Source organism: Myotis myotis, unplaced genomic scaffold (genome assembly GCF_014108235.1).
Source record: "Myotis myotis isolate mMyoMyo1 unplaced genomic scaffold, mMyoMyo1.p scaffold_m19_p_14, whole genome shotgun sequence".
In the NCBI taxonomy this organism is placed as follows: domain Eukaryota; kingdom Metazoa; phylum Chordata; class Mammalia; order Chiroptera; family Vespertilionidae; genus Myotis; species Myotis myotis.
The window spans coordinates 24,855,397-24,868,353 of NW_023416318.1; the positions used below are offsets into that span (position 1 = coordinate 24,855,397).

Below are 12,957 nucleotides of genomic sequence, written 5' to 3' on the forward strand. Positions count from 1 at the left end.
CTTTTAAAATCTCTTGGCTTCTAGTCTTTTAGCCCTTATTTTAAACCTCATCTATCTTTGTCCCATCAGCCCTTGAGTTTTTAACTTTTATTTTGAACTTCTATTATCTTTCCTTTATGTTTCTTTAAACTTGCTCTGAATGTTTTAGTTCCAATTTCCTTTAATCTCCTCTCCCTGTTATTCACTCACATGTATTTTTTCTTCCCCTCTTCCTGGTCACTTACACTCACCTATTTGTTTTTATAATGGCTCTCTAGCACGGTGGGCCGAGGCCAGCCTGCAGACACTCCCTATAGGAATGGTCTCCCAGGGCAGGGGAGGCCCACAGGTTACCTCTCACCACCAGCAGTAATTCTCTCTCTGCGGAAGAAATGCTAAGTTCCTGTAATACTCCTCTCTACCTTGGGCCCAAACGGTACCCAAGAATACTATAAACTAAGTTCCAAGACAAACAACAGAGTGGGAGAAAAACACTGCAAACTTATGAGACCAAGACTTACCATTAAGAATCAGTAAAGAACGGAAGAAGCAATATACAAGCAGTCAAAAGTGATGGGAAAAGGAAGAGCTCAGGAGTCATGGGGGAAATGCAAAATGAAACAACAGTAAGATACACCTTTCTTCTAAGCCACTGTTTGCTTTTTTCCTTGTGATCTCACGCACACTTCTATTTTGGCGATGCCTGCCTCGCTCTGGGCACGGGCTTCTAGGTTGCTCAGAACAAATTTCATACAAGCATCTAGGACCTGACAACATGCAGTTCATATAATAAGCTCATTTTTTCCTCCACTTTACTTTGTATATTCTCTTTCTCTCTCCCTCTCCCTCTCTCTCTCTCTCACACACACACCCCAAGAGTTCCACAAATTATTTATTTAACAAATAAGGAATGAATTATGTGCTCCCTAATGATCACAAAAATGTACATAAACCTCTGGGAAAACACTTTATTTATCTGTAAGCAGGACTTAAGTGAAGGAAAAACCTTCCACAATCAGCTCAGAAGAGCTGGTGGTTGGTGAGAGGCCCTTCAATATTATCTCTGGCTCAGAGCCTCTGTAGAGACCCAAGTGCTGGTTCCAGCAAAAACAATGGGAGCAAGTTACCAAAGAGAAGGCCTCTCCTGTTCCTGGGAGCTTGTTTAAAAGTCCTGGCTCCACCGATTCTCCTTCTGCAGGTCAGAAGGGGCCCAGTGAGCAAGAGTCTGTGCTGGGGCAGGGCCCGAGCGGGTCCTGCCCAGAGGGACAGACAGGGCAGTGAGGAGAGCGAGCCAGAGCTGAAAAGCCAGGACTGTGTATAGGGGCCGATGTAACTTTCTTTCTAGGCATGAGGAATAGACCTGGACTTGGCTACTGCAGAAAGTAGAGTAAGTCTTGCAGAAGAAAGGCATTACGCAGCAACTTACGACCTCACAGAGGAAAGGGCTTAGTGGAGCTTTCTGAGAGGGAGTGGTTGCCTTGGGAAGTGACAAGGGCCACATCCTTGAAAGTGTTCAAGCAGAGGATGGAAATTGACTCATTCGTCTATTTAATCAGCTGGCCACGACATTATGAGGAATGAACCTGCATCCCCAAGGTCCAGAGGGTGGGGCCATTTGGACACAGTATCCTATCTAATAAAAGAGAAACATGGCAATTGGCATACGACCGCTACCCTTCCCATTGGCTAATCAGCGAGACATGCAAATTAACTGCCAGCCAAGATGGCAGCCGGCAGCCAGGCAGCTTGAAACTAACATGAGGCTTGCTTGCTTCAGTGACGGAGGAAACCAACGTTCCCTGCCTGCCTTGTGGGCCTCTGAGCCTGCAGTTTGAAACATAGTTACAAATATAGAAACTAAACAAAAGCCCAGAAACCTGCTTTCAGCGAGCCGGGATCTCAGAGCTGGAGTTATACATTGTTTCGATTATAGAACCTAAACAGACCAGATAACTGCTTTCAGCAGCGGAGGCCTAAGAGATGGAGCCTCAGAGCTAAAGCTGGCCCAGAATAAAAAAAAAAAAAAGAAAAAAAGGAGCGGTTGGGAGCTTCCGTCACCTGCCAGCCTGAAAACAGCCCTCAGTCCCTCACCCAGGCTGGCCAGGCACCCCAGTGGGGACCCCGACCCTGAAGGGTGTGTGACCAGCTGCAAACAGCCATCATCCCCTCACCCAGGCTGGCCAGGCACCCCAGTGGGGACCCCCACCCTGATCCAGGACACCCTTCATGGCAAACCAGCCGGCCCCCACACGTGCACCAGGCCTCTATCCTATATAGTAAAAGGGTAATATGCCTCCCAGCACCGGCATCAGCAGAGCCACGAGGCCTCCCGGCACTGGGATCAGCGTGACAGGGGGCAGCGCCCAAACCCCCTGATCGCCCTGCGGCTCTGTGTGTGACAGGGGGTGGGGCCACAACCTCCCTATCGGCCCTGCTCTGTTCGTGACAGGGGAAGGCGCCCCAACCCCCTGATCAGTCCTGCTCTGTGCCTGATAGGGGGGAGCTCCCCAACCCCCTGATCACCCTGCGGCTCTGTGTGTGACAGGGTGCGGCGCCCCAACCCCTCCCCCACCCCCACGGGCCCTGCTCTGTGTGTGACGGGGTAGAGCCATAACCTCCCCATCGGCCCTGCCCTGAGTGTGACAGGGTGCAGCACCCCAACTCCCTGATCTGCCCTGCTCTGTGTGTGACAGGGGGCGGTGCCCCAACTCCCCTATTGGCCCTACTCTGTGAGTGACAGGGGAGAGCTACCCAACCCCCTGATCGGCCCTGCTCTGTGCGTGATAGGGGGAGCTCCCCAACCCCCTGATGGGCCTGCTCTGTGCGTGACAGGGGGGAGCTTCCCAACCCCCTGATCGACCCTGCTCTATGCGTGACAGGGTACGGAGCCCCAACCCCCCTGATGGGCCCTGCTCTGTGAGTGACAGGGGGCAGCGCCCCAACCCCCCAATCGGCCCTACCCTGAGCATGACTGAGGGTGGCATCGCAACCTCCTGTTCCGCCCTGCTCTGTGCATAACAGGGGCGGCGCCCCAACTCCCCAATTGGCCCTGCTCTGAGCCCGACCAGGGGCTGCACCTAGGGATTGGGCCTGCCCTCTGTCACCCGGGAGCAGGCCTAAGCCAGCAGGTCGTTATCTCCCAAGGGGTCCCAGACTGCGAGAGGGCACAAGCCGGGCTGAGGGACCCCCCCTTCCCCCCGAGTGCACAAATTTTTGTGCACCGGGCCTCTAGTCTTAGCTAATAAAGACAGGATATGCAAATTGACCATAACTTCACAACAAAGATGGTGGTGCCCACAGCCAATAAGGAGGGAATATGCAAATTGACACAAGGTGAGAGGCGGAAAGGTGGCTCTGGCCAGAGTGAAGGCGGTGCCAGCAGCCAGGGGAAGGAAGGCCTATCCTTGCATGAACCTTCGTGCATCAGGCCTCTAGTATGAATGAATAAGAAAATGGGAAATGGAGGGAATGTGATGGCTGAGTCTTCTCATAAACATCTGCAGGTCCCCAGCCTTGTTTCCTCAGGTGGGGGCAGGAGGGATTGGGATGCTCCTCTGGCTGTGTCCTCTCTTCACAGCCCCCGGCCACAGCCCCTCCCATGGGAAGAGGCTGAGATAATGGGACGCCAGAAGCCTCGACTGGAGACGTGCCCCCTGTGCGTGCCTGGCTTCATGCGCCCCAGATACGGGCTGCCCGGCTGGAGACAGACCTCATTAACGTCCTAACTAATTAGACCTGCTTTTGCCAGCCTGAGAACATGCTTGGAAAATTGCACAGCTTTAGTAGCAGCCTCTCTCTTTGTGTGTGTGTGTGTGGGGGGGGGGGCACTCGGGGGGCGGGAGGAGAGGAAAAGGAAAGAAAGAAGGAAGGAAAACTAAATGGCTAAATTAAATGTGAACCTTGATTATAAGATGAATCCCCATTTCAAAAAAGTTAAAATGTAAGAGAAAAATATGTCTCAGTGGTAACACCCTGTCCCCAGTTCCTGGAATAAGAACCAAGGTGCAGAGGCTGCTACAGAATCCAGGAGCCACCAGAAGGGACGCTGAGGAGGAGGAAGATTGGGTGAGAAGTCGGTAGGATAGAAAGGGAGGAGGCTGTGCATTGGGGCACTTTCCAAAAGTGCCCACAGACCCTTCGTGAACCAGCACAGGCCCGCCCCGCCCTGGCAGCCCTCTCTACCGTGGGGTCCGGGACCTAGAGGCATCCAATGGGCAGCTTCTCCAGGATCCCAAGAGCCCTGGGACCTGCTGCCCCAGCAGCCGGGCCTCCTGGGCTTGGCAGGGAGGCAGATCGAAGGTGGAGCCCAGCCCAGGCCACAAGCCCAGCCCCGTTTTGGTTACCTTCCTGCCAGCGCCAGACGGTGATGGTGTGCTCGGGGTCCACGCCCACCGACACCAGCAGCTTCCCGGTTGCGCTGAAGTTGATGTAATTCACTCCCTTTGAGTGGAAGCACCGCAGCATGGAGAGGGTGTGCTTGGTCATGGCGTCCCAGATGTGGATGGAAGGTGTTGTTCCTGCATGCGGGAGGCGTGACAGAGAGCTCAGGCTGGAGAACGGCCGAGCCAAGGCAACACTTGCGTTCGTGTAAAAGTCTTTAAGACCAGTGTTCAGGGGCCTTTCAGCGACTGGGGCTGAGGGACCTACAGCCTGACCTGCCAGAGGCGAAGACAACAGCAAGCACCTGCTGGGCTCGTAGAGACAGGGACTAGGGCCCGTACACCCAACGCGCACACCGGTGGAGGGGTCGCAAGAAGGAGACTGATGAGGTCAATGCTTTGTATCTGCGACTCAGCCAGATACAACCAGCAAACATGACGCAGCGGCATGACTTTGCTGTGCAGAGTCAAACTACTCACAATGGAACAGCCTTACCTGGGGTCTCCGCAAGGTCACCTGCGTTAGGTGGGCAATGGCAATGAGGAAGCGTCGGGGGAGAACAACAGCTAAAGTAAGTCACGTTTCAAATAGTGAAGCACTCAGCACCAGCATCAGAAAGTTTCAAATTAAATGTAAAAATGGACATGGGCTCAATGAAGACAAGCAGGAAGGTACGTTTGTAAAAACTGCCTTTGAGATGACAAAGCTAAAACATACACACACATGCTTTTCACAAACGTGAGTCAGTTCCCATTGGTCACTGGCAGTTTCCCAGGCACAGAAGACCCGGGGACACACACTGGACTGTCTCCTGACCAAGCACAACCCCCAGGCTTCAGACAGGAGGCTCTTCATTTGATCCCCTGGGTTTGAAAAATCTCACCAGTCCACAGGGCCGGGGGCATCCAGTGATCGGGAAATCAGCTATGGTCTGACTTTATGGTTCCTCAGAACCACCAATCACTGGATAAGTTAACCCAAGCAACTCAGAGGCATTCGGGGCTCAAAAAATCAACAGCAACGTCAACAAGAAGGGATGGGTGTCAGCGACCCTCCCTGCCCTCTCCCAACATTCCTGCTCAGCGTGGAGGAGCTCGGCTGCACCAGGACCCGCCTACCTATCTGGCTGGTGGCCACCACGTTCCTGTACTTGGGGTGCTGGTTCACCGTGAGGCAGAGGATGTCGTCCGTGTGCTCCAGGTAGAAGCTCTGGCTCCCTGGGAGAGAGACGTGGAGGGTGAGCGGGGGAGCTGAAGACCTCAGGGCCAGCCCACAGCTCCGTGCGGGGTCTTTGGAAATGCCCTGTGAAATGAATCAGCCCTGGGGAGATAGGAGATCACTTTTCACATGTACATAGTCTGTTTCTGATCTGAGAGAGGAGCTGGTGTCTTATCTGACACACGTCAGCTCCATTCGATCCTTCCTGCTGTCCCGTGTGGGCCCAGAGCACAGTCCAAGTGCAGAGGCTTCCAGAGTCCAGAATGAGGAGGCTGATGGTCAAAGTGGCCACTGTAAACTTACCCTCATGCCTGGGAACGGAAGGTGAATGATGGCATTGACATACAAGGACACAGCACATCACTATTAAAATAGGAATGAGAGGCTAGAAAATGGAGAAAACACACAGAAAATTTCAACCCCCGCCCCCCCCCCCCCCCCCCTACAAAAAACAAGTCACTATGTGCCCAGTGATTTCACTGCCTAAAAACCTATGCATGGGCAACTTCACCAATTGGAAAGAACATACAAATTAAAAAGCAAAAAAAGGTTTTAAGATATGAAGCAAATAAGGCAAAATATTAACATCTAAATCTGGTGGTAAAGCTATAGGTGTCTATTAAATTAATTTCGGAAGAATTCTTTTTGCACTTTGTGTCTCTTTTTAAACTTTTTAATGTAAGAGTCATATAGTTAAGTTTTGGGTATTTTTGTTTAGTGTTTAAGTATTCTCATTCTCACTGTAAACCTAGCTACATAGTCACAACAAGCAAAACTTGAAAATCTGAGCTGCTAAAAAATTGATCACAGTTAAAAATGAGAAAAGCTCCCTTAGGCCTTGTTCCTGGAATCTCTCTATTCCCCATGCCCTCTTTCTGGCTTCTCTCCAGCCCTCTCAGCCTCCCGGGAGCTGATAGCACCTTGGACACCTCTCCTGACCTTGACATCTATGACCCTTCAAGCATGAGCCTGCCCATTTTCTAGGACTAAAGGATACCAGTCTGGAATAGAGGAATGGCTTTAAAGGGAAGAGGATGCTTTACGCTGTGGGGCACCTAAAGTGTGGGCACATGCCAGAAAGGCTAAAACAAAGGCCTGTATTCAGAGGTGGTTTCTCGGGGCTCGGTCACCTGTGGAGAGGTTCTGGACGACGCCGGCCGCCGCGGTGTGGAAGATGATGTCGGCACCCTCGTTCAGGTAATGCAGGTTATTGCGACAGTCAAATCCTCGGTAGCCAAACACGTGGTCGAGAGCCAGCTCCTACACCCCCCACACAGAGATGAAAGCAGCCCTTAGAGGCACAGCCCGCACTGCAGGTGCAGCCACGCCTCTCATGGGACTGCAGGGCCCGGGAAACAGCCAACCTCGTGCTAAAAACATTCTGCTTGTCCAGCTGTGGATAAAATGCAGCCCCCCACCCCATCCCCTTTTTTTTTAACTGCCTGGTATAATAGGGGCACAGGCTAACACCTAGAATTATAGTGAGTTTTCTAAACAAACTAGATTTGTTTCCCAGCTCCTCAGGTGAGCCAAAGTCTACGGGTTTGATGCCCTATAAAGGTTACCTAGACGTTTGTCTGCGCCTTGGCAGGCACTCACAGGGGAGCTGAATGGTGGCTCCGAGATTTGCTCTGATTCCCACACACGCAGCTGGGCCTGGCAGAGCAGAACAGGGAGGCAAATGCCATGCTCATTCTGTTGCTGGGTGCACGCCCTACAAAGTTTCTACAGAATTTGCATTTTTTTTTCAACAACTAGGTACTGTTCTGGGTTTATAGTCTTTCTCTTCTTCCTGTCTTGTCTCCCATGACAAAGAGCAGTGGCTGAGTTGGATCAGACGAGCTCCTAATTCAATCTGACGCACATGTATTGTTGGCAGTGCCTCTGTGCCAGGCGCGATGCTGGTTGGTGGAAAATGAGAGTAAGAAGAGGTGAGTTCCTTTTTTCCATGATCTCTGATTCTGGCCTTTTCTTTCTCCAAAGCTCACCAATTTCAGACATCAGATTAATTCTCCTAAAGCACCACACCATGCATCAACAGCATCTGCTAACTCTCACTGCCTATGGGGAAAGCCCAAATTCCTTAAGCTGGCACAATTAGCCCCTACACACATCCCCTGTACTCCTTGCTCAGGCTGACTTATCTAGTTAGTCATGTACCATGAGTGTTCCTATCTTTATGATTTTGCTTTTAAAAATCTCTCTCATCTTCTCCTCCTTTTAACTTACTGAATGTCTGCCCAGCCCTCAGTCTCTCCCCCACCACCTCCACCCTCACCCCCTTGTGTTTCCCAGAACTATGTGGGTGTAATTATGTAACCCCCAGTCCTAGTGGACAACTGACTCAAGCTGGGCCAATCACATGGTTTCTCCCAGGAATTTAGAGGACTTCTCCCAAAGTCCACCAAAGCAGTTAAAAAAGTCTGCAGAAAAAGAGGAGACTGAGTCAGACACACAGTTGGGTAGACGAAGGCACCATCTTGGCTGGTGATGGCTTTTCAGCTCCTGGATCTGGTCTCTCCTGAAGCTCAGGTGTATTTCCTCACCTGTGCTGGGTTCCATGAGAAATCCCCACAGTGAACTCTTCTTCCAATAAGTTTGAAGATGGATTTTTCTGACCTCTGAGTTCACAGTCTAGTACGGGAGACCACTGAGCCACAAATAATGGCAGCAGGGTGTGTGGCAGGGAGCGGGCCGGGTGCAGGAGGGTTCAGGGTGAAGAACATCAGGAAAGAGAAGACGTCAGCAAAGAGCCTGGAAGGACCAAGGTGTGCGGCAGGAGGAGGAGGAGCTTCCAATCTGAATGGGGCTTGAGATGTTCTAATCAGGGGCGTGAAAGCCCAAGGCAGCTCCAGGACCACTAGGCAATGGGGTGGGAGCGGAGACTTATGTTACAGTGAGAATGACAGGAGATGAGCTTGAACGGTAGCACCTGGTAAAGTTCTGAACCCATTCATTTGAATCCCAATCAGCCAGGATGTGGGAATCGACTGGGTCTCAATGCCAGGGTGAAACGTGAAGTTATCTTTCAAAGAGCTGATATGGCATCAGGACATGAGAGGGAGGGGGGTCCAAAGACAGGAAGAACATTAGGAGGCCTCGCCCAGAAAACAGCAGGTTACCAGTGCCACCATCCCATGTCTCAACCACTGAGTCCACACCCCTCGCCACTTACTGGCTTGGTGACCCTGGGCAGGGGGCCTAACAGGTCACTGGAATGCCCTGAGCTCATGTGCTCATTTGCAAAATGGAAACAATGAAAGTACTTACCCCCAAGGTGTGAAGCATAATACCCGGTGCAGGGTGAGTGCTCAAACAACAGGCAGTGAATAAACTCCCGCCCTCCCTGAGTGGTACCCAGTATAGGAAACAGGAACCAGATTTGAAGGACATGGGACATTCTGGAGTTAGTACTGATAGGACCAGGGGCAGGGCGGAGGGAATGTGACACGGTGGGGTTGGGGACACAATGCTGCATAGGGAGGGAGAAGGAATGAGAGCCATTGGATCCATCCAGGTTCCCTTGAAGGGACCCGCAGGTGATGTCCACCAGGTGTCAGAAGATCAATATCCAGTTAAAAGCAAAAAGTGTTTAACCTCCTCACCTCAACCAGTTTCTTTTTCTTGGTGATGTTGTTCTTCTGGAGTTTCTCAGGCTGGGGAGCTGCTCTGCTGACGGGTGGTCTGGAACAGAGAGCGGCCAGGAGAAACAGTGTTGACCAAAGGCAGCAAGCTTGCTTGTTGGGCGTGGCCAACGAAGGCCAGGGCCAGGCTCCTTTCACCCCCCACCCCTTCAGAGGACCCTCCACCTAGGCTTATTCCGTCCTCCCCCCTTGCCCACCTCCACCCACCCCCTGAAAAGCTGCTGACATTAAGGGTCCTGCATGATGGGACCTCGGTTCGCAGGCACTGAGGTGGTCATCGGGGGTCAGTCCCTCCCTCCCAGGGGCCGGGAAGTCCACGTGAGCCAATGGCTGACTTTAACACCAAAAGAGGAGCCTGAGCATGAGAAGGCAGAGGCCGTGCTTCCGCCATTTTTCAGACAGGACCCATCAAAACTGTTCAGAGTTAGGTAGTGAAAATCACAGCATGGGGAGCAGCGGGACTTACAAGCCAGGCCTGGGAGCCATGGCCTCAGGTGATTCCCACACAAGAGGGCCAGCAGGAAGCAAGGGGTCAAAAACAGAGAACCACTCTGCTCCATCCCGCAGGCTCTGGTCTAGTTCCACCGCTACCATCACAGCAGAGGTTGCTTTTCCCTTCTCAGTTTTGGAGATCTGGGCCTTTCAACTTAGGAGTTTTTTATCATGGGTGAGCCCCCATGGATTCTCGGCCAATTTTGGGTAACCTGGGGTTCCTTTAAATCGACCTATTGGAGTTTAGGGAACCATGGATGGGTAGGGGAGACCTGCACCAGCACCGCCACACGTCCCGAATCCGTTAGTTATTGCTCTTGGGTTAGGTGAAGAGAAAGGATTACCTTGATCCCCTTGGAAGCAGCAAACAAAGCCAAGTGAGAAACTTAGTACAGTTTAGAGTCGCATTAGCAAGCACCTCATTCATGCACAAGCACTTTCCAAGTGGACAGACATTCCTGTGTGGCACAAACCATGCTTCCCGGGCATGCCAGCAAAGAACTAAAACAAATGAAAGAGTGCACCCGTCTACAAATTCAGAAAGCTCATACCCTGGCGTCTCTGGGCAAACTCTGCACTAAAGCGCCTACAGAACGGGGAGAAAAAAGGAAGCCTTGTCAATGCTTCCCACGCGCTCTCCGGGGCCTTGCGAATGCGCCTGGGGACTCTGCTGGTTTGCGAGTGTGCTTGGGACAAGCGTTTGTCAGAAAAACAACCCCGTCCTCCTGGATGGCACTGGGCGTTATGCACAATGGATGCTTTGTTTTCAAATCAAGTTCAACTCATAATTTAGCCTAATAATTCCCCGTGTTTCTTGGTAGGGCAGCTTGCCTGCTGGAACGGCTTGCATTTCTGTGCCGGGGGGGAAAACAAACAAGCTACCTTTATTTTCTCAGAAACTCTTCAATCAAAACATGTTATGTAACCATACATGATCACCGGATCCCATGGTATTATCATCAGCACCGAAGAACGGGTAGCGAGCACATCTCTGCAAAAAGACACCCCCGGCTGACGTCATCACCGCCAAATGGGGCGAAACCAGGAGGCGGGGGCTTGCCAGTTCTCGCAATTAGACACTTCCTGCACACTAATTATCGCTTCCCAGGACATCTGCTCTTTCTTCTGTTTTAGTGGGACTTTCAAATGAAATCCGTGGGTTTCTTCTTTCCCCTAAGAAGGTTTCATTGATGACAAAAGCAAGCCAGGGTCTGAGATGGGCGCACGGGGATGCTGGGACTGCAGCATGGTTCATAGGGCAGAATCTGAGATTCAACGCAGGGCTGGTCTTCAGGGTACACAGGGTTGTATAATATAGCACATATTATACAGTGTGTATAGAGTATGCATACAGGCACAGACACTGTGTATTAATATATACATGAGACTGTATATATATATATATATGTACACACGCAGTGGCAACCCCGAGGATGCTTTTTTTTCACCTTGATTTTCAGTTAAAAACGGAAAAGTAAAGCAATCTCAGAATGTTCCTTCATATTCACAAGCACATGTTTACAGCTGCATCGCCTCAGCACCGAAGGTGAGGGGCAAAAGGGAGACACCTGCGTAGTGGCAAACCCAGCGGACTGAGTCTAGACCCCTGGCGGAGGTGGGCTCTGCATGAACGCTTAGCGCTGGATGCTCAGCGACCGGCTTTGGCAGAGTGCTGTGAGTACTTACTTGACAATTCCCTGCCTCCAAAGGAAAGCAAGTTAAAACATAATACAAGCATTAAAGGCTTCTCTCCGGGCATCTCTACACAGTGTTTGTCAAATCAGACATGGGAGGGACTGCCAAGCATTTCCAACACTGCCGAACGCTGAGGGTTAGCATTTTTCAGTGGATCTAAATCCTCCCAGCCTCAGGGTCCCCTGGAAACGTGACCCTGGAAAGCTGTGCTGAGTTGGGAAAGAGCAGAGCGCACGCGAGCATTCCCTCACCGTTCAGGCCAATGAAGTCTTTGTAGCTGGCTGTTCCCACGGCTCACAGGATGGGAGGGAGAGCGAGGAAGGCGAGTGCCACTGGGAATCAGCAGGGACACTCAGAAAGGTTAAGAGTTGGACTGTGAGGGGTGGGGGTTGGAGGTGGAAGGAACCCAGACACAAAGGGGCCTCCTGGGGCAAGTGGGCCTTGAAGACTTACAGGGAGACCAAGGAGCAGAAGAGCTTCCATTGTGCAAGAAATTTAAGGAGGGAGCCTGGCAAGAGAGCAAACGAATTGGATAATCCAGAGAGAGGACGGTGGACTAGCTTGGGCTTCGAGAACAGGAGAGAAGCTTTGCCAAGGAAGAGAGGGTGACGACAGGAACCCCAAGGAGAGGCCTGTGAACTTGGGCATGTGCTGGATGCTAAGTAAGGAGGCGGCCCTATTCGTGCCCAGTGCCGGTTGTGTGGGCTGCTGAAGACCCACCCATGCCTGGGGTAGAGTCACCACTCATGCCCTCATGTCCCCTGTGGAAACGGCACATTCTGTGGGCAGGGACGGTCAGTCCCTGCTGTTGCCTCATTGGCCAGCCGCTGGACTGCAGAAGAGGAAGCTTAGACTCACTTGAAGATGTGGAATGTTCCCTGACATAGGCTCTCACCCTACAAAAGGCCCCGAAGGGAGGCCAGGGCCTGGGTGCCTGCTCCTTTTTGCCTTCTCCCTGGGCTGCTGGGCTAGCAGAGCAGATGCTGGCCTGAGTTGTGCAGGAGAGGGTTCAGAGGCTAGGGCCCTAGGGAGGCTTCTGAAATGACCAAGGAAGAGAGGAAAAGCAGTCACAGACTGACAGCCGACGGGGGAGTCAGGCTTGGAAATCCGGTGAGAAACAAAGTGGTTCCGAGCAGCTTCTATAAAGAAGCGGTGGGTATGAAGATATTCGACTCCACTGAGCCAAGAAATGCAAGTTTGAAATTGTTTTTAGTGTTTTAGTCAGACAATGTTCAAAGTGTCATTGGAGGAGACGCCATTATATTCCAAAATGTGCTATAAAAATGCTCCAAGAGTTTTCAAACTGTCTTGGGAAACCAAACGACTCTTCCTCTTGGTTTTAGATGGAAATCAGTGGATGATCTGGAGACTGTTTAGATTTGCCCACAAACAAGAGCCATCACCCCATGGATGGGCTTCAGGGGCTCAGTGAAAACCCTGGCACTCATGCCAAATCGTGTTTGCACATGCACATCTTTCTGGGGAGAAGGGAGCATGCTTTGATCAGATGTCAAAGATGTCTGTGGGGAGAGAGAGAGAGAAGAGAGAA

At 51.6% G+C, this 12,957-nt stretch overlaps 1 protein-coding gene across 2 annotated transcripts in view; it reads right to left on the reverse strand.

The window, feature by feature from the left end:
- EML6 (EMAP like 6) overlaps nt 1–12,957 on the reverse strand; it is a 200,732-nt gene that overhangs the window by 12,203 nt on the left and 175,572 nt on the right. The window contains exons 28-32 of one of the 2 annotated variants that reach the window (XM_036334545.1): nt 10,058–10,066; nt 9,183–9,261; nt 6,708–6,837; nt 5,478–5,576; nt 4,323–4,496 (exon numbers count right to left, since the gene is read on the reverse strand). In XM_036334545.1, the coding sequence (XP_036190438.1) occupies nt 4,323–4,496; nt 5,478–5,576; nt 6,708–6,837; nt 9,183–9,261; nt 10,058–10,066 (491 nt within the window). The remainder of the gene's footprint in view (nt 1–4,322; nt 4,497–5,477; nt 5,577–6,707; nt 6,838–9,182; nt 9,262–10,057; nt 10,067–12,957) is intronic. The other variant, XM_036334544.1, reaches the window with a different exon arrangement.